Source organism: Oncorhynchus mykiss, chromosome 12 (assembly GCF_013265735.2).
Source record: "Oncorhynchus mykiss isolate Arlee chromosome 12, USDA_OmykA_1.1, whole genome shotgun sequence".
NCBI classification, from domain to species: Eukaryota; Metazoa; Chordata; class Actinopteri; order Salmoniformes; family Salmonidae; genus Oncorhynchus; species Oncorhynchus mykiss.
Window position 1 is genome coordinate 91,571,583 of NC_048576.1, and position 20,035 is coordinate 91,591,617.

The 20,035-nt window shown below is 41.5% G+C and overlaps 1 protein-coding gene across 3 annotated transcripts in view; it reads right to left on the reverse strand.

The window, feature by feature from the left end:
• Positions 1-10,725: 10,725 nt before the first annotated feature.
• Positions 10,726-20,035, reverse strand: part of LOC110512124 (ethanolamine-phosphate cytidylyltransferase-like) — a 36,358-nt gene continuing 27,048 nt past the window's right edge. For 2 of the 3 annotated variants that reach the window (XM_036939158.1, XM_036939157.1), the window contains exons 11-13: positions 18,674-18,739; positions 16,363-16,451; positions 10,726-13,573 (exon numbers count right to left, since the gene is read on the reverse strand). In XM_036939158.1, the coding sequence (XP_036795053.1) occupies positions 13,459-13,573; positions 16,363-16,451; positions 18,674-18,739 (270 nt within the window). In that variant the 3' untranslated portion in view covers positions 10,726-13,458. The remainder of the gene's footprint in view (positions 13,574-16,362; positions 16,452-18,673; positions 18,740-20,035) is intronic. The other variant, XR_005035198.1, reaches the window with a different exon arrangement.

Sequence of the window (20,035 nt, forward strand, 5' to 3'; positions counted from 1 at the left end):
TGAAGCCAATCACTGGACTGCTATGATTACTCGGCTACGCATGCCACACGTTAATGTCAAAATGCCTTGTCCATTTCTGTTTTGGTTAGTAATTATTGAGCAGGCCTCTAGCCCTGCTCAATACGCCTTATTTAACACTTTAGTTCCACCTACCACACGTGGTGACATCACCTAGTTTAAATTATATTTCTAGAGACAATATATATTTCATCGTCACTCTATGCACAGGTTTACACCCACTGTATTCACATCCTACCATACCTTTGTCTGTACATTATGCCTTGAATCTATTCTACCGTGCCCAGAAATCTGCTCCTTTTACTCTCCGTTCTGAACGTACTAGACGACCAGTTGCTTTAGCCTTTAGCCGTACCCTTATCCTACTCCTCCTCTGTTCCTCTGGTGATGTGAAGGTTAATCCAGGCCCTGCAGTGACTAGCTCCACTCCCATTCCCCAGGCGCTATCATTTGTTGACTTTTGTAACCGTGAAAGCCTTGGTTTCATGCATGTTAACATTAGAAGCCTCCTCCCTAAGTTTGTTTTATTCACTGCCCTAGCACACTCGGCCAACCCGTATGTCCTAGCCGTGTCCGAATCCTGGCTCAGGAAGATCACCAAAAACCCAGAAATTTCCATCCCTAACATTACAAAAAGATAGAACTGCCAAAGGGGGCGGTGTTGCAATCTACTGCAGAGAGAGCCTGCAGAGTTCAGTCTTACTATCCAGGTCTGTACCCAAACAATTCAAGCTTCTATTTTTAAAAATCAACCTTTCCAGAAACAAGTCTCTCACCGTTGCCGCTTGCAATAGACCACCCTCTGCCCCCAGGTGTGCCCTAGACACCATATGTGAACTGATTGCCCCCCATCTATCTTCAGAGCTCGTGCTGCTAGGTGACGTAAACTGGGACATGCTTAACACCCCGGCCATCCTACAATCTAAGCTTGATGCCCTCAATCTCACACAAATTAACAATGAACCCACCAGGTACAAACCCAAATCCGTAAACACAGGCACCCTCATAGATATCATCCTAACCAACTTGCCCTCCAAATACACCTCTGTTGTTTTCACCCAAGATCTCAGCAATCACTGCCTCATTGCCTGCATCTGTAAAAGGTCTGCAGTCAAACGACCACCCCTCATCACTGTCAAACGCTCCCTAAAACACTTTAGCGAGCAGGCCTTTCTAATCGAGCTGGCCCGGGTATCCTGGAAGGATATTGACCTCATCCCGTCAGTAGAGGATGCCTGGTCATTCTTTAAAAGTGCCTTTCTCACCATCTTCAATAAGCATGCCCCTTTCAAAAAATGTAGAACCAGGAACAGATATAGCCCTTGGTTCTCTCCAGACCTTGACCAGCACAAAAACATCCTGTGGCATTCTGCATTAGCATCTAATAGCCCCCGTGACATGCAACTTTTCAGGGAAGTTAGGAACCAACAGGAGGTTAGTAGGTTAGGAAAGCTAGGGCTAGCTTTTTCAAGCAGAAATTTGCATCCTTTAGCACAAACTGAAAAAAGTTCGGGGACACTGTAAAGTCCATGGAGACTTCCCAGCTGCCCACTGCACTGAGGCTAGGAAACACTGTCACCACTGATAAATCCACAATAATTGAGAATTTCAAGAAGCATTTTTCTACGGCTGGCCATGCTTTCCACCTGGCTACCCCTACCCCGGTCAACAGCCCTGCACTCGCCCAAGCCTCCCCATTTCTCCTTCACCCAAATCCAGATAGGTGATCTGGACCCCTACAAATTAGCCAGGCTAGACAATCTGGACCCTCTCTTTCTAAAATTATCTGCCGAAATTGTTGCAACTCCTATTACTAGCCTGTTCAACCGCTCATTCGTATCGCCTGAGATTCCCAAAGATTGGAAAGCTGCCGTGGTCATCCCCCTCTTCAAAGGGGGAGACACTCTAGACCCAAACTGCTACAGACCTATATCTACTCTACCCTGCCTTTCTAAGGTCTTTCAAAGCCAAGTTAACAAACAGATTACCGACCATTTAGAATCCCACGTACCTTCTCCGCTGTGCAATCTGGTTTCCGAGCCTGTCACGGGTGAACCTCTGCCACGCTCAAGGTACTAAACGATATCATAACCGCCATTGATAAAAGACAGTACTGTGCAGCCGTCTTCCTCGACCTGGCCAAGGCTTTCGACTCTGTCAATCACCATATTCTTATCGGCAGACTCAGTAGCCTCGGTTTTTCTAATGACTGCCTTACCTGGTTCACCAACTACTTTGCAGACAGAGTTCAGTGTGTCAAATCGGAGGGCATGTTGTCCGGTCCTCTGGCAGTCTCTATGGGGGTGCCACAGGGTTCAATTCTCGGGCCGACTCTTTTCTCTGTATATATCAATGATGTTCCTCTTGCTGCGGACGATTCCCTGATCCACCTCTACGCAGATTACACCATTCTGTATACTTCTGGCCCTTCCTTGGACACTGTGCTATCTAACCTCCAAACGAGCTTCAATGCCATACAACACTCCTTCCGTGGCCTCCAACTGCTCTTAAACGCTAGTAAAACCAAATGCATGCTTTTCGACCGTTCGCTGCCTGCACCCGCACGCCCGACTAGCACCACCACCCTGGATGGTTCCGACCTTGAATATGTGGACATCTATAAGTACCTAGGTGTCTGGCTAGACTGTAAACTCTCCTTCCAGACTCATATCAAACATCTCCAATCGACAATCAAATCTAGAGTCGGCTTTCTATTCCGCAACAAAGCCTCCGTCACTCACGCCGCCAAACTTACCCTAGTAAAACTGACTATCCTACCGATCCTCGACTTCGGCGATGTCATCTACAAAATAGCTTCCAATACTCTACTCAGCAAACTGGATGCAGTTTATCACAGTGCCATCCGTTTTGTTACTAAAGCACCTCATACCACCCACCACTGCGACCTGTATGCTCTAGTCGGCTGGCCCTCGCTACATATTCGTCGCCAGACCCACTGGCTCCAGGTCATCTACAAGTCCATGCTAGGTAAAGCTCCGCCTTATCTCAGTTCACTGGTCACGATGGCAACACCCACCCGTAGCACGCGCTCCAGCAGGTGTATCTCACTGATCATCCCTAAAGCCAACACCTCATTTGGCCGCCTTTCCTTCCAGTTCTTTGCTGCCTGTGACTGGAACGAATTGCAAAAATCGCTGAAGTTGGAGACTTTTATCTCCCTCACCAACTTTAAACATCTGCTATCTGAGCAGCTAACCGATCGCTGCAGCTGTACACAGTCCATCTGTAAATATCCCACCCAATTTACCTACCTCATCCCCATACTGTTTTTATTTATTTATCTGCTCTTTTGCAAACCTGTGTCTCTACCAGCACATGACCATCTGATCATTTATCACTCCAGTGTTAATCTGCTAAATTGTAATTATTCGCCTACCTCCTCATGCCTTTTGCACACAATGTATATAGACTATTTTTTTTTCTTTCTACTGTGTTATTGACTTGTTTATTGTTTACTCCATGTGTAACTCTGTGTTGTTGTCTGTTCACACTGCTATGCTTTATCTTGGCCAGGTAGCAGTTGTAAATGAGAACTTGTTATCAACTAGCTTACCTGGTTAAATAAAGGTTAAATAAAATAAATAAAAAAAATGTTAAACTGACCTTGCCTTCTGGATGATAGCAGGGTGAATAGGTTTTTGTCCTTGATGATCTTTTTGGCCTTCCTGTGACATTGGGTGCTGTAGGTGTCCTGGAGGGCAGGTAGTTTGCCCCCGGTGATGCATTGGGCAGACCACACCATCCTCAGGCGGTGCAGTTGCCATACCAGGCAGTGAAACTCGCAGAAATTCTACTCTTGACCACTGCTACCAACCTTTCGACACGAATATAAGGCCCTCTCCCGTCCTCCTTTTGGCAAATCCGACCATGACTCAAATAAAGACTCAAGAGGGAAGTTCTAGTGGTCAGGTCTGTAGAGCATCACTGTTGCAGTTGTTAATATGTACAGTATATTGTTACTTTTTTTAATCATATATTTTTTTGTTTTTAATTTCACTTGGTCCCCACACCCCCTCAATGGTCATGCTGCTCCCCCTATGGTCATACCCCCACAACCCCTCAACAGTCTTTACTCTGCCTCCACCCCAATGGACATTTATTTATTCATCACTGCTACAGTTATAACGTATATAGTACAATTTCTATTCATATTGTTGAGGTTTAATTACCATTTTCATTATTTTATTTCACTTAGTCCTGCATGTTGAAGCTCAGAGCCCAAGATTTTCACTGTACCTTGCAATAACACCTGAAACCCTTTACATGTGACTATTAAACACTGAATCAAAATCGGAATCGTAATCATTACAAACAAACAGATCTGGGACCAGGCTACGCTTGGTTGACTAAATAATGAAAATATACTGTAGATATCAAAAGTATGAACAGTACAGTATAGGTTCAACACGTGTGTACAGTTAATATCCACATGTACTCTCACCTGTGATTCAGCATAACCTGGTGATGTACTTTGCACCATGTTTGACCCTAGTCATACTAACGGGGACCTCACAGGCAGACAGACAGACAGACAGACATAGGTTGAACATTCTGAAAGTTCTTTCGCAGTTATTTCAGTTTAGAATGTTGAAGTTTGCATTCCTCAATTGAAATTAACAAGCTCTATAGTTTATAAAATATGAATTGTAGCAAAAAGTTACTGTCTGATGAAATCTAAATTTTTGTCAATTCTCTTTTCTTTCCATGTACTGACATCAGTAACTCTCCTCAATGTTATCTGAACATTTCGTGACTCTAGGACCAACAAAAATAATAAAGACTGGGGAAGATCTTCCGGTATTGGAGACCAGCGTCACCATTCCTGTCCATGAGTTGGTTGCAAGTTCTGGAATGTCAGCTCCATGATGTTGTGGGGCCATAAAGGCCACCTGGGACAATAGTTAATCTGTTCCCCCCACCTTTCTTTATGACTCTGAATGACGCTAAGGAGGTCAGGAGATAGAAGACAGACAAATCAAATCAAACTTTATCGGTCACATACACATCTTTATATAAATATTAGGATTAGCGATGTTGGAGCAGCATACACTAAAATACAGTAGAATAGAATAAGGTATATACATATGAGATGAGCAAAGCAAAAAATATGTAAACATTATTAAAGTGATAAGTGTTCCATTATTAAAGTGGCCAGTGGTTTCAAGTCTATGTGTATAGGGCAGCAGCCTCTAAGGTGCAGGGTTACGTAAGAGGGTGGAAACCGCCTAATGATGGCTATTTAACAGTATGATGGCCTTGAGATAAAAGTTGTTTTTCAGTCAGCTGGGACCGAGTACCACCTGTACTGATCTTGCCTTCTGAATGATAGCTGGTTGAACAAGCTGTGGCTTTGGTGGTTGTTGTCCTTGATTATCTTTTTGGCCTTCCTGTGACATCGGGTGCTGTAGGTGTCCTGGAGGGCAGGTAGTTTGTCCCCAGTGATGCGTTGAACAGACCGGTTCCGAGCGGTGCAGTTGCCGTTGCATGCGGTGAAACATCCCGACAGCGTGCTCTCAATTGTGCATCTGTAAAAGTTTGTGAGGGTTTTAGGTGCCAAGCCAAATCTCTTCAGCCTCCTGAGGTTGAAGAGTCAAATCAGCCTTGTGATCTGCCTGGGTTACTGGGGAAATCACAAGCCAGACTTTTGAAAGCCAAAGAGATGTGTGTTGAAATAGACAACTCTCTGTAACAAAGAGATAATAGTGCAAGAACATATTAAACAAATGTCTTATCAATGTATTAAAATGAAAAATCTATGTCATGTTGATATAACTTGAAACAAATACATTTAAAAACAGTTTTTCACAATTTCTGACATTTAATCCAAATAAAAATTCCCTGTCTTAGGTCAGAAAGGATCACCACTTTATTTCAAGAATGTGAAATGTCAGAATAATAGTAGAGATAATGTTTTATTTCAGCTTCTATTTCTTTCATCACATTCCCAGTGGGTCAGAAGTGTACATACACTCAATTAGTATTTGGTAGCATTGCCTTTAAATTGTTTAACTGCTTTGGGACTAAGGGGCAGTATTGAGTAGCTTGGATAATAAGGTGCCCAGAGTAAACTGCCTGCTACTCAGGCCCAAAAGCTAGAATATACATATAATTAGTAGACTTAGTAGTATTGGATAGAAAAACACTCTGAAGTTTCTAAAACTGTTTGATGATGTCTGTGAGTATAACAGAACTCATATGGCAGGCAAAAGCCTGAGAAAAAAATCCAACCAGAAAGTGGGAAATCTGAGGTTTGTAGTTTTTCAAGTCATTGCTTATCAAATATACAGTGTCTATGGTGTCATGTATTTCCCCTGCATGCTTGCATTCAGTTCGTTCAGTTTCCCAGATATGTATGTTACATTTTATTTTCATTACACAGTAGTCAAAGTCTGTTTTTTTACACCCATTGTGAATGACAACAGTTCCTCACTCAATGCGAAAAATCTTTCCAACATTTCCCTTCGATAACCACCAAGCCTCGGTGTGAAATAGAACATTGTCATGCTCGGATCTCATACCTCCACATAGTTTTGCAACAGGCGGTGCAGTGGATGTGGTTTGATGTAGTTTACAATCGAAGTTACCTGCTGCATTATGTCTACGAGTTCTGTGCTCAGCTCTTTTACCGCCAGCTGTTCTGGGTGTATCATACAATGTGTCCATATGGCAGAGGGAGACACATTCATAACTAGAGTGCAGAGACTTGCCTGCCGTCCCCCCATAGATGGAGCCCCTTCTGTGCAAAAGCCCACCATTCGATCCCATGGAATCTGTTTTTGTCAATATAGCCACGCAGCACACTGAACATGCCCTGTGCCTTTCATGGTCTGGAATTGTGAAAGAATATCTCAATATCTCAATATTTCACCGACATGTATAGCAAACAAAAGTAAATTCATGGGCATCTCGGCCCTCTCAGCTAACCCTTTGGAGCACATAAGCTGGGTAGGTTGAGTGTTTCAGTCAGGTTCCTCTTGACTGCTAGCAATAGCATTAATTCTTAATGGAACAGTGATATCTGACAAAGGTATTGATGTGAGTTTCTGTGCCTCTGCCTCCCCACACATTGTTTCACCATATCAATTGCGTCCTGTAATATCTAAGTCTCTGCAATAGTGTGTGGTTTCATAGTGTTGCAGGCCTAGCCATTCACCGTGGTAATGATTCAAGTGCATTTTCCCATGATCTAAGGGCGCTCCCTGGTTGAATGTAATCTTTTAGATATGAATGATTTGAATTTAGATTTTTAAGGTTAACCACATTTCAATGATTTTGAGATACAAAAACAATGTTAAAATATATGTATTTTTCTGTCTATACATTTTTTTCCCTCAGGATTTTGGAAATTCTCCAGTGATCCCATTTTGATATCAGGCGATCCCACACGGTGTTGCGAACGCTAGTTTGGGAACCGCTAGCCAGCCCATTTCCAGCAGCAAATCAACCTTATAAGCCATCAGAAGGGACGTTGGTGTTGGGTTTTGGCGCTACAGGTGGCATCGGAAAGAGAATAATAGGAAGTACATTTGATTTCTAAATATGTTCTTTCTTTCCGAAAGCACACCTTATAATAATAACAATACAATAATAATAATAACAAAGTATAATAGTACTCTCAAAATGATGCCCAGGATCACGTTGACGAGCACGTCACCTGGTAGGTCGGTGAACACTAAGTAATTTAATTGATCTTAAATTAATTCAATTATATATTATTTTACATTTAATTTAATTTGGACCAATGAATAAGATTACACGGACAAGGATGATCCAATCCTAGATCATCACTCCTACAGTACTCTATATACAGTAAATATGGACCCAGAATTTGTACTTTCAATGAGTAACTCATGGACCTTCTTTATACTTTATTACTGCATTGTCGGAACTAGAAGCACAAGCCTTTCGCTACACTCGCATTAACATCTGCTAACCATGTGTATGTGACAAATAAAAATTAGATTTGATTGTGGACTACAGGAATAGGAGGACAGAGCACATCCCCATTCTCATCGACGGGGCTGTAGTGGAGCAGGTTGAGAGTTTCAAGTTCTTGGTGTCCACATCACCAACAAACTAGAATCCAAACACACCAAGACGGTCGTGAAGAGGGCACGACTAAAAGCCTATTCCCCCTCAGGAAACTAAAAAAAAATTGGCATGGGTTCTGAGATCCTCAAAAGGTTCTACAGCTGCAACATTGAGAGCACTGGTTGCATCACTGCCTGGTACGGCAATTGCTCAGCCTGACCGCCAGGCACTACAGGGGGCAGTGCGTACGGCCCAGCACATCACTATGGCTAAGCTGCCTGCCATCCAGGACCTCTACACCAGGCGGTGTCAGAGGTAGGCCCAAAAAATTGTCAAGGACCCCAGCCACCCCAGTCATAGACTGTTCTCTCTACTACCACATGGCAAGCGGTACTGGTGTGCCAAGTCTAGGACAAAAAGGCTTCTCAACAGTTTTTACCCCCAAGCCATAAGACTCCTGAACAAGTATTGGACTATTTGCATTGTGTGCCCCCCAAAACCCCTCTTTTACGCTGCTGCTACTCTCTGTTTATCATATGTGCATAGTCACTTTAATTATACATTCATGTACATACTACCTCAATTGGCCCGACCAACTAGTGCTCCCCCACATTGGCTAACTGGGCTTTCTGCATTGTGTCCCGCCACCCACCACCCGCCAACCCCTCTTTTACACTACTGCTACTCTCTGTTCATTATATATGCATAGTCACTTTAACCATATTTACGTACATGTACATACTACCTCAATCAGCCGGACTAACCCGTGTCTGTATAAAGCTTCGCTACTGTTTTTTTTCCACTGTCTTTTCACTGTTTTTTACTCTCTTTACTTACCTATTGTTCCCCTAACTTTTTTTGCGCTATTGGTTAGAAGAAAAAAAAAAGTAACCATTTCACTGTTGAATTCAGCGCACGTGACAAATAAAGTTTGATTAGATTTTTTATGACCTGGATTGGACCCGAGTAGTAATAACTATCATCCAGAAGGCGAGGTCAGTACAGGTGCATCAAAGCTGGGACCGAGAGACTGAAAAACAGCTTCTATCTCAAGGCCATCAGACTGTTAAATAGCTATCACTATCACCAGTTCCAGTTAGAACCCTTTTGAGTTCCATGGAGTACCCTCTGTGAAAGGGTTCTACATGGAACCCAAAAGAGTTCAAAATCTTCCTATACAGGAGGCTGCAGTGGGGAGGACGGCTCATAATAATGGCTGGAATAGCGTGAATAGAATGTTGTATAGGTTTCTTAAGTGGTTTTTTGGATGTCACTTTTTGCAACTGGAGGGCAGTAATACATAAAGGGATGGGTGAGGTTATAGATTAGATTTCAATTATAGGGTCAATCTCAATGTGACAGATTTAATGTTCAGTTTTGTTGAGGAATGGCTCTGGCGTTCAAAGATGCGTATCCAGGGAAACTATTCATATGTGTAATTTAGCTCAAATCTTCAGCCTTTTCCACAAAGGTGAAGTAAACAAACTATAAAAATGTTTTTGGGGGTATATAGAAACCTAGCCCTGTAGAGAATGAAGTCAAATGAGTCTAAACTCTGGATACCTATCGCTGTTCAGAACAATCAATCCATTTGTGTGTATTTACCTGTATTCCCTTATGCAACACATACATATTTGTTTACACATGTATAGACACTGCCAAACATTTAGTGAACAATGACTCTCCATTTGTCACGATCGTCGTATGGAGGGGACCAAAGCGCAGCGTGGTGTGAATACATTCTTCATTATTGAATGAAGAACACGAAAAACACTTAAACAAAAAACAACAAAACGATTAAGACGACCGTGACCGCTATATAAATGATGTGCAACATAACATAGACAATAACCCACGAAATACCCAAAGATGATGACTGCCTAAATATGGTTCCCAATCAGAGACAACGATAAACACCTGCCTCTAATTGAGAACCAATCTAGGTAACCATAGACCAACATAAACACCTAGATGAAAACAACCCCATAAATCTACAAAAAACCCTAGACAGTACAAACAACCTAGAGTAAGACAAAAACACATACATTACCCATGTCACACCCTGACCTAACCAAAATAATAAAGAAAACAAAGAATACTAAGGTCAGGGCGTGACACCATTTCTATCAGGCCAGTGTACAGTATATTATTAATTTTACACATTAAGAACATAATGAGTACATGTTACAGAATTACTCACCTGAAAGTTAAATTTTCATGAAAGGGTTTGCGTGAATGTTTTAGCAAAATTGGGTTTTAATGTGTGTGAAAACAATGTTAATAATTTTGCACAAAAAAGTTTTGACATTTGTTTTGAGAGAGTAGAACTTTGTTTCCCACCCAAAAAATTTAAAGACAAAAAATGCAAAAGACACTGCAGTTCGGTATAGCTGAGTAGTACACTTGTGTGTTTGAATAAATGTACTGCAAGGGAAAGAAGCAGATTTTTATGAAACATACAATTTTACTACTTATACTATGTTTTCCAGTTGAACCCTGAACCCTCAGAATGAATCCTGTCCTGAGTCTGGTCTTGTGGTAAAGAAGGAAACAAAGTCAAGATGACCAACACAGTTTTTCAGATGGAGTTGTTATTATTGACAATGATAATATACTGTACCAAATTCCACAGCGTTTGTCATTTAGGAGATCAGAGTTGTCAATAACATACATAGGAGATCACTGTAGCCTATACAGTACATTGAATACATTCCAACTTTATAGACAGACAATATTTTATATGCTTTTAAAACATATGAAACCAACCAGAGTTTATGTCGAGGTGGTCTGACTGAAAAATATACATTTATGAAAAATATAGTATTTAATCCGATTAATGTTTTGAAATGGTGATTTCTTCTCCAGAGGTTTGATTAAGACTTTTGATCATATGACAGTAAAAGGTCATTAGTTTATCTAAGTTAACAGCACCGTACATATTTCATAATCTCCTATCGTTTAAAATAATTTGCCATTAAAAGCATCTGGTTAAAACTCAGTTCAGTGCTCTACCAGAATGTACAAGGATAAGTCGTGTCTTTTACAGAGGAAGAGTGACCTGCTGTGGTTAAAACTCAGTTCAGTGCTCTACCAGAATGTACAAGGATAAGTTGTGTCTTTTACAGAGGAAGAGTGACCTGCTGTGGTTAAAACTCAGTTCAGTGCTCTACCAGAATGTACAAGGATAAATCGTGTCTTTTACAGAGGAAGAGGGACCTGCTGTGGTTAAAACTAGAACTGCGCTCAAAGGTTGGACAATGGGTCCTGGAATAATAGTTTGCATTTGTTGTAGTGGAGAACCGTTCTATCTATATTATAGATTCATTCTATAACATAGAACAGTTCCAGTCAGTATGTTCTGGTAGTATTATCTACATGAGGTCCCATAGGTTGGCCCATCTACACAAAAGGTGCTATATAGAACCGAAAAGGGTTCTTCAGCTGTCCCCATAGGATAACCCTTTGAAGTACCCTTTTTGGTTCCAGGTAGAAACTTTTTGGGTTGCCAAAACGGTTCTACCTGGATTCAAAATGGAACCAAAAAGGGTTCTACTTGAAACCCAAAAAGGTTCTCCTATGGGCACAGCCAAATAAGCCTTTTGGAACCCTTTTTTCTAAGAGTGTAATATTCAATTCCATTTCTCTTCTAGAAACTGATTAAAACTGTCCGAAAGTTGAGGGTAGTCTCTGATAGAAAGCTTGAATCATTAATGACCTCAGCTTTTCCCAAGGTAAAATCGACCAATAGGCTCTCACAGAGATGGTACATTTTCAAACCCACCCCTGAACACCTCTAGTGGTTTCAACATCTTCCAGAGAGTTCTCCTGGTTAATATTAATTTATAATACATACATACAGTACATATATACAGAGATAGATAAGATAGGACTGTAAGTTGTGAGGGGATTAGCCTATTGCCACGATGACAGCAGCAACAGTCCCTTGGAGAATGACAACGGCTGCATCTGAAATTAAGCCCTATTCCCTATTTAATGCATTACTGTTGACCATCAGGTCCGTGTTAAACATAGTGCACTATATAGGAAAAACAGTGCCATGTTGGATGCATCCAATGTGTTGGTTGTTCAATAATCGCTCTGTTAGGAGCAGCAGAGGTGGTTTGATGGGTCTCCAAAGCAACAAGCCCAAGCCTCGCCTGACAGACTTCAACCTAACCACACTATTTCTCCCAGAAATGAATCATTCATAATTCTCCTGTTTAAATAAAGCTCAATCAACCCCAAGAAAAATAACTTGCGTTATGTTAATTATTTAGAAAACAAATATTAGTCTGGCGTTAACTTGCACAGACAGATTTGTTTAGAGACACACCTGTCTGGTTTCACAAGACTAGGCTGGGACTTCTGGTTCCCTGTCTGGCTGGCTATAACCCAGTGACTTCTGGTTCCTTGTCTGGTTATAACTCAGTAACCATGTTGGGCCTTCTGGTTCCTTGTCTGGTTATAACTCAGTAACCATGTTGGGCCTTCTGGTTCCCTGTCTGGTTATAACTCAGTGACTATGTTGGCCCTTCTGGTTCCCTGTCTGGTTATAACTCAGTAACCATGTTGGGCCTTCTGGTTCCTTGTCTGGTTATAACTCAGTAACCATGTTGGCCCTTCTGGTTCCCTGTCTGGTTATAACTCAGTAACCATGTTGGGCCTTCTGGTTCCCTGTCTGGTTATAACTCAGTAACTATGTTGGGCCTTCTGGTTCCCTGTCTGGTTATAACTCAGTGACTATGTTGGGCCTTCTGGTTCCTTGTCTGGTTATAACTCAGTAACTATGTTGGCCCTTCTGGTTCCCTGTCTGGTTATAACTCAGTAACTATGTTGGCCCTTCTGGTTCCCTGTCTGGTTATAACTCAGTAACCATGTTGGGCCTTCTGGTTCCTTGTCTGGTTATAACTCAGTGACTATGTTGGGCCTTCTGGTTCCCTGTCTGGTTATAACTCAGTAACTACGTTGGGCCTTCTGGTTCCTTGTCTAGTTCTAACTCAGTGAGGAAGGGAGACAGTGAGAGGTCTATACTGTTAAGGTGGTTTGTCAAACCATAAGAAATAAAGAACATGTAAATGCATACAGCCTGTATTAAGATATTAAGACAAAGAAAACAGCCTTACCTAACATGTTACCATGTCAAACCTACAACAGAACTCCCATTGTAAGAATACTGCATGTTGAAAACAAAGGCTCGCTGTCTGGCTGTTGGTAAGGAGACTGTGTGACCTGGAGGGTGTTGGTTGGGAATTGGAACCCAGATGAGGTGGATTTACTGCGCTGCATTGGTGGTGGGGGTTAGATGTATTGGGTTTAGTCCGTCTCAGATTGACCCTAAGGGTGGTCAATGGTTCCTCGTGGTGGGAGTGCTCCTTCGGGCCTGTCGTCCTAGAGCACAGCCTGGGCTCTCTCCTTGCCCTTCTCCTCCTCTCTTCTCTTCATGGCCTGGATCACAGCCATCTCTTTGGCCTCTTTCTTCTGGTTCCTGGCCTCGAACAGCAGCCTACATCGCAGGGGACACAGAGGGGAGGTTTCAATAGTGTGCAGAGGGCTATTGGTTAAAACCATCATGGTAACGCATGGAATATTTACCCTTCTGTGATTTAGAGTATAGTATCATTGGAATGTCTTGGTAGCGCATGATGCTTGCAACGCTAGGATAGTGGGTTCGATTCCCGGGACTACCTGTACGTAAAATGTATGCGTGCATGACTGTAATTCGCTTTGGATAAAGCGATCTGCTAAATGGCAGATAGTGTTATTATATCATTTTATAGTGGGAGCTGAAAACGCATACCCAAAATGCTGTGCAGGTTCAGACAAATGGTTCATACACTTACAAAGTAGAGAAAGGTTACTGGGAGTAATATAGTGGGTGACTTTCTTTACTTTTCCCCAATATTATCATGATGATGTGACCTTGGCATCATTGAAACTACAGAGATATTATCATGATGACGTGACCTTAGCATCATTTAAACTACAGAGATATTATCATGATAATGTGACCTTAGCATCATTAAAACTACAGAGATATTATCATAATGATGTGACCTTAGCATCATTTAAACTACAGAGATATTATCATGATGACGTGACCTTACAACTACAGAGATATTATCATGATGATGTGACCTTGGCATCATTGAAACTACAGAGATATTATCATGATGACGTGACCTTAGCATCATTTAAACTACAGAGATATTATCATGATGACATGACCTTAGCATCATTTAAACTACAGAGATATTATCATGATGACGTGACCTTACAACTACAGAGATATTATCATGATGATGTGACCTTAGCATCATTAAAACTACAGAGATATTATCATGATGACATGACCTTAGCATCATTTAAACTACAGAGATATTATCATGATGACGTGACCTTACAACTACAGAGATATTATCATGATGATGTGACCTTGGCATCATTGAAACTACAGAGATATTATCATGATGATGTGACCTTAGCATCATTAAAACTACAGAGATATTATCATGATGACGTGACCTTAGCATCATTTAAACTACAGAGATATTATCATGATGATGTGACCTTAGCATCATTTAAACTGCAGAGATATTATCATGATGACGTGACCTTACAACTACAGAGATATTATCATGATGACGTGACCTTAGCATCATTAAAACTACAGAGATATTATCATAATGACGTGACCTTAGCATCATTAAAACTACAGAGATATTATCATGATGATGTGACCTTAGCATCATTAAAACTACAGAGATATTATCATGATGATGTGACCTTAGCATCATTAAAACTACAGAGATATTATCATAATGATGTGACCTTAGCATCATTAAAACTACAGAGATATTATCATGATGATGTGACCGTAGCATCATTGAAACTACAGAGATATTATCATGATGATGTGACCTTAGCATAATTTAAACTACATAGATATTATCATGATGATGTGACCTTAGCATCATTAAAACTACAGAGATATTATCATGATGACGTGACCTTACAACTACAGAGATATTATCATGATGATGTGACCTTGGCATCATTGAAACTACAGAGATATTATCATGATGATGTGACCTTAGCATCATTAAAACTACAGAGATATTATCATGATGACGTGACCTTAGCATCATTTAAACTACAGAGATATTATCATGATGATGTGACCTTAGCATCATTTAAACTGCAGAGATATTATCATGATGACGTGACCTTACAACTACAGAGATATTATCATGATGACGTGACCTTAGCATCATTAAAACTACAGAGATATTATCATAATGACGTGACCTTAGCATCATTAAAACTACAGAGATATTATCATGATGATGTGACCTTAGCATCATTAAAACTACAGAGATATTATCATGATGATGTGACCTTAGCATCATTAAAACTACAGAGATATTATCATAATGATGTGACCTTAGCATCATTAAAACTACAGAGATATTATCATGATGATGTGACCGTAGCATCATTGAAACTACAGAGATATTATCATGATGATGTGACCTTAGCATCATTTAAACTACAGAGATATTATCATGATGACGTGACCTTAGCATCATTTAAACTACAGAGATATTATCATGATGATGTGACCTTACAACTACAGAGATATTATCATGATGATGTGACCTTAGCATCATTTAAACTACAGAGATATTATCATGATGACGTGACCTTACAACTACAGAGATATTATCATGATGATGTGACCTTAGCATCATTTAAACTACAGAGATATTATCATGATGACGTGACCTTACAACTACAGAGATATTATCATGATGACGTGACCTTAGCATCATTAAAACTACAGAGATATTATCATAATGACGTGACCTTAGCATCATTAAAACTACAGAGATATTATCATGATGATGTGACCTTAGCATCATTAAAACTACAGATATATTATCATGATGATGTGACCGTAGCATCATTGAAACTACAGAGATATTATCATGATGATGTGACCTTAGCATCATTTAAACTACAGAGATATTATCATGATGATGTGACCTTAGCATCATTTAAACTACAGAGATATTATCATGATGACGTGACCTTACAACTACAGAGATATTATCATAATGACGTGACCTTAGCATCATTAAAACTACAGAGATATTATCATGATGATGTGACCTTAGCATCATTAAAACTACAGAGATATTATCATAATGACGTGACCTTAGCATCATTAAAACTACAGAGATATTATCATGATGATGTGACATACCAGGTTATCTCACTCCTTCCTGCCCTCACCTGTTTTTGATGATCCTCTGAACAATACTATCAGTGGTGAGGCTGTTCATACTGTCCACAGTGTGCAGTATTCCTTTCTTCCTGGGCTCCTGCATTTAGAGAAACACAGTCCACACTTAAACATTCACTTAGACATTGCACGCTTAGGATAAAAGTTTGCAAAAAATGGCATATGTTATTATATACAATACTGTATATTATATCAGTCTTCCAAATACATTGTAACCACTTAGTAACCAAGTAACAAAGGCTTTTTAAATGGAGAAGTTCATCCCTACATTTTTCTGTGAGATTGCCTTGATGGGAAAAGTACTGTAAACCCCATGATAAATTGTTCAACAGTTCTCGTTTAGTAAAGTGGTGGCTATTATCCCCTTTGGTTTTCTGATAGACATACACTACTCTTTCAAAGAGCATCTTATACGGTGGCAGGAAGTCTAGCGGTGAAGTGCATGGGCCAGTAATCGAAAGGTTGCTGGTTCGAATCTCTGAGCTGACTAGGTGAAAAATCTGTTGATGTGCCTTTGAGCAAGTCACTTTACCCTAATTGCTCTGGATAAGAGCGGTCTGCTGAATTACAGTGGGGCAAAAAAAGTATTTAGTCAGCCACCAATTGTGCAAGTTCTCCCACTTAAAAAGATGAGAGAGGCCTGTAATTTTCATCATACTTCAACTATGACAGACAAAATGAGAAGAAAAAAATCCAGAAAATCACATTGCAGGATCTTTTATTAATTTATTTGCAAATTATGGTGGAAAATAAGTATTTGGTCACCTACAAACAAGCAAGATTTCTGGCTCTCACAGACCTGTAACTTCTTCTTTAAGAGGCTCCTTTGTCCTCCACTCGTTACCTGTATTAATGGCATCTGTTTGAACTTGTTATCAGTATAAAAGACACCTGTCCACAACCTCAAACAGTCACACTCCAAACTCTACTATGGCCAAGACCAAAGAGCTGTCAAAGGACACCAGAAAGAAAATTGTAGACCTGCACCAGGCTGGGATGACTGAATCTGCAATAGGTAAGCAGCTTGGTTTGAAGAAATCAACTGTGGGAGCAATTATTAGGAAATGGAAGACATACAAGGCCACTGATAATCTCCCTCGATCTGGGGCTCCACGCAAGATCTCACCCCATGGGGTCAAAATGATCACAAGAACGGTGAGCAAAAATCCCAGAACCACACGGGGGAACCTAGTGAATGACCTGCAGAGAGCTGGGACCAAAGTAACAAAGCCTACCATCAGTAACACACTACGCCGCCAGGGACACAAATCCTGCAGTGCCAGACGTGTCCCCCTGCTGAAGCCAGTACATGTCCAGGCCCGTCTGAAGTTTGCTAGAGAGCATTTGGATGATCCAGAAGAAGATTGGGAGAATGTCATATGGTCAGACGAAACCAAAATATAACTTTTTGGTAAAAACTCAACTCATCGTGTTTGGAGGACAAAGAATGCTGAGTTGCATCCAAAGAACACCATACCTACTGTGAAGCATGGGGGTGGAAACATCATGCTTTGGGGTTGTTTTTCTGCAAAGGGACCAGGACGACTGATCCGTGTAAAGGAAAGAATGAATGGGGCCATGTATCGTGGGATTTTGAGTGAAAACCTCCTTCCATCAGCAAGGGCATTGAAGATAAAACGTGGCTGGGTCTTTCAGCATGACAATGATCCCAAACACACCACCCGGGCAACGAAGGAGTGGCTTCGTAAGAAGCATTTCAAGGTCCTGGAGTGGCCTAGCCAGTCTCCAGATCTCAATCCCATAGAAAATCTTTTGAGGGAGGTGAAAGTCCGTGTTGCCCAGCAACAGTCCCAAAACATCACTGCTCTAGAGGAGATCTGCATGGAGGAATGGGCCAAAATACCATCAAGGGTATATAACAAAGTATTGAGATAAACTTTTGTTATTGACCAAATACTTATTTTCCACCATAATTTGCAAATAAATTCATTAGAAATCCTACAATGTGATTTTCTGGATTTTTTTTCTAATTTTGTCTGTCATAGTTGAAGTGTACCTATGATGAAAATTACAGGCCTCTCTCATCTTTTTAAGTGGGAGAACTTGCACAATTGGTGGCTGACTAAATACTCCCCCCCCCCCCCCCCCCCCCCAATGTACGTGAATGTAAAACATACCAAGTCCCCATGGCCTTGTAGTTTTCTGCCAGTCACAGACTACCCTTTCAAAGAGCACCTTATACCAAGTCCCCATGGCCTTGTAGTTTGTATCAATTGGAGTGCACAAGCACATTGTTCTTTAGTAACAGAGTTGTGTCAGAAAAAGGCACAGGGTACTCACAGCATAGGGGTCCGACCCGTCTTTGTCAGGATGCACCTCTGTCTTCCCATGGCACACAAGGTCCACCTGCAGAAGTAGACCATGCATGATGAGACCCAACACTAACCCACTGTAGATACCATGCATGATGAGACCCAACACTAACCCACTGTAGATACCATGCATGATGGGACCCAACACTAACCCACTGTAGATAGTAGATACCATGCAGGGTGAGACCCAACACTAACCCACTGTAGATACCATGAATGATGAGACCCAACACTAACCCACTGTAGATACCATGCAGGGTGAGACCCAACACTAACCCACTGTAGATACCATGCATGATGAGACCCAACACTAACCCACTGTAAATACCATGCATGATGAGACCTCAACACTAACCCACGGTAGATGCCATGCATGATGAGACCCAACACTAACCCACTGTAGATACCATGCATGATGAGACCCAACACTAACCCACAGTAGATACCATGCATGATGGGAACCAACACTAACCCACTGTAAATACCATGCAGGTTGAGACCCAACACTAACCCACTGTAAATACCATGCATGATGAGACCTCAACACTAACCCACTGTAAATACCATGCAGGATGAGACCCAAAACTAATCCACTGTAGATAGTAGATACCATGCATGATGAGACCCAACACTAACCCATTGTAGATACCATGCAGGGTGAGACCCAACACTAACCCACTGTAGATACCATGCATGATGAGACCCAACACTAGCCCACTGTAGATACCATGCATGATGAGACCCAACACTAGCCCACTGTAGATACCATGCAGGGTGAGACCCAACACTAACCCACTGTAGATACCATGCAGGGTGACCCAACACTAACCCACTGTAGATGCCATGCAGGGTGAGACCAAAAAACTAACCCACTGTAGATACCATGCAGGGTGAGAACCAACACTAACCCACTGTAGATACCATGAGGGTGAGACCCAATGCTAACCCATTGTAGATACCATGAGGGTGAGACCCAACACTAACCCACTGTTGATACCATGCAGGGTGAGACCCAACACTAACCCACTGTAGCCAGCAGCATACCACCCTGCATACCACTGCTGGCTTGCTTCTGAAGCTAAGCAGGGTTGGTCCTGGTCAGTTCCTGGATGGGAGACCAGGTGCTGCTGGAAGTGGTGTTGGAGGGCCAGTAGGAGGCACTCTTTCCTCTGGTCTAAAAAAAAATATCTCAATGCCCCAGCGCAGTGATTGGGGACATTGCCCTGTGTAGGGTGCCGTCTTTCGGATGGGACGTTAAACGGGTGTCCTGACTCTCTGAGGTCATTAAAGATCCCATGGCACTTATCGTAAGAGTAGGGGTGTTAACCCT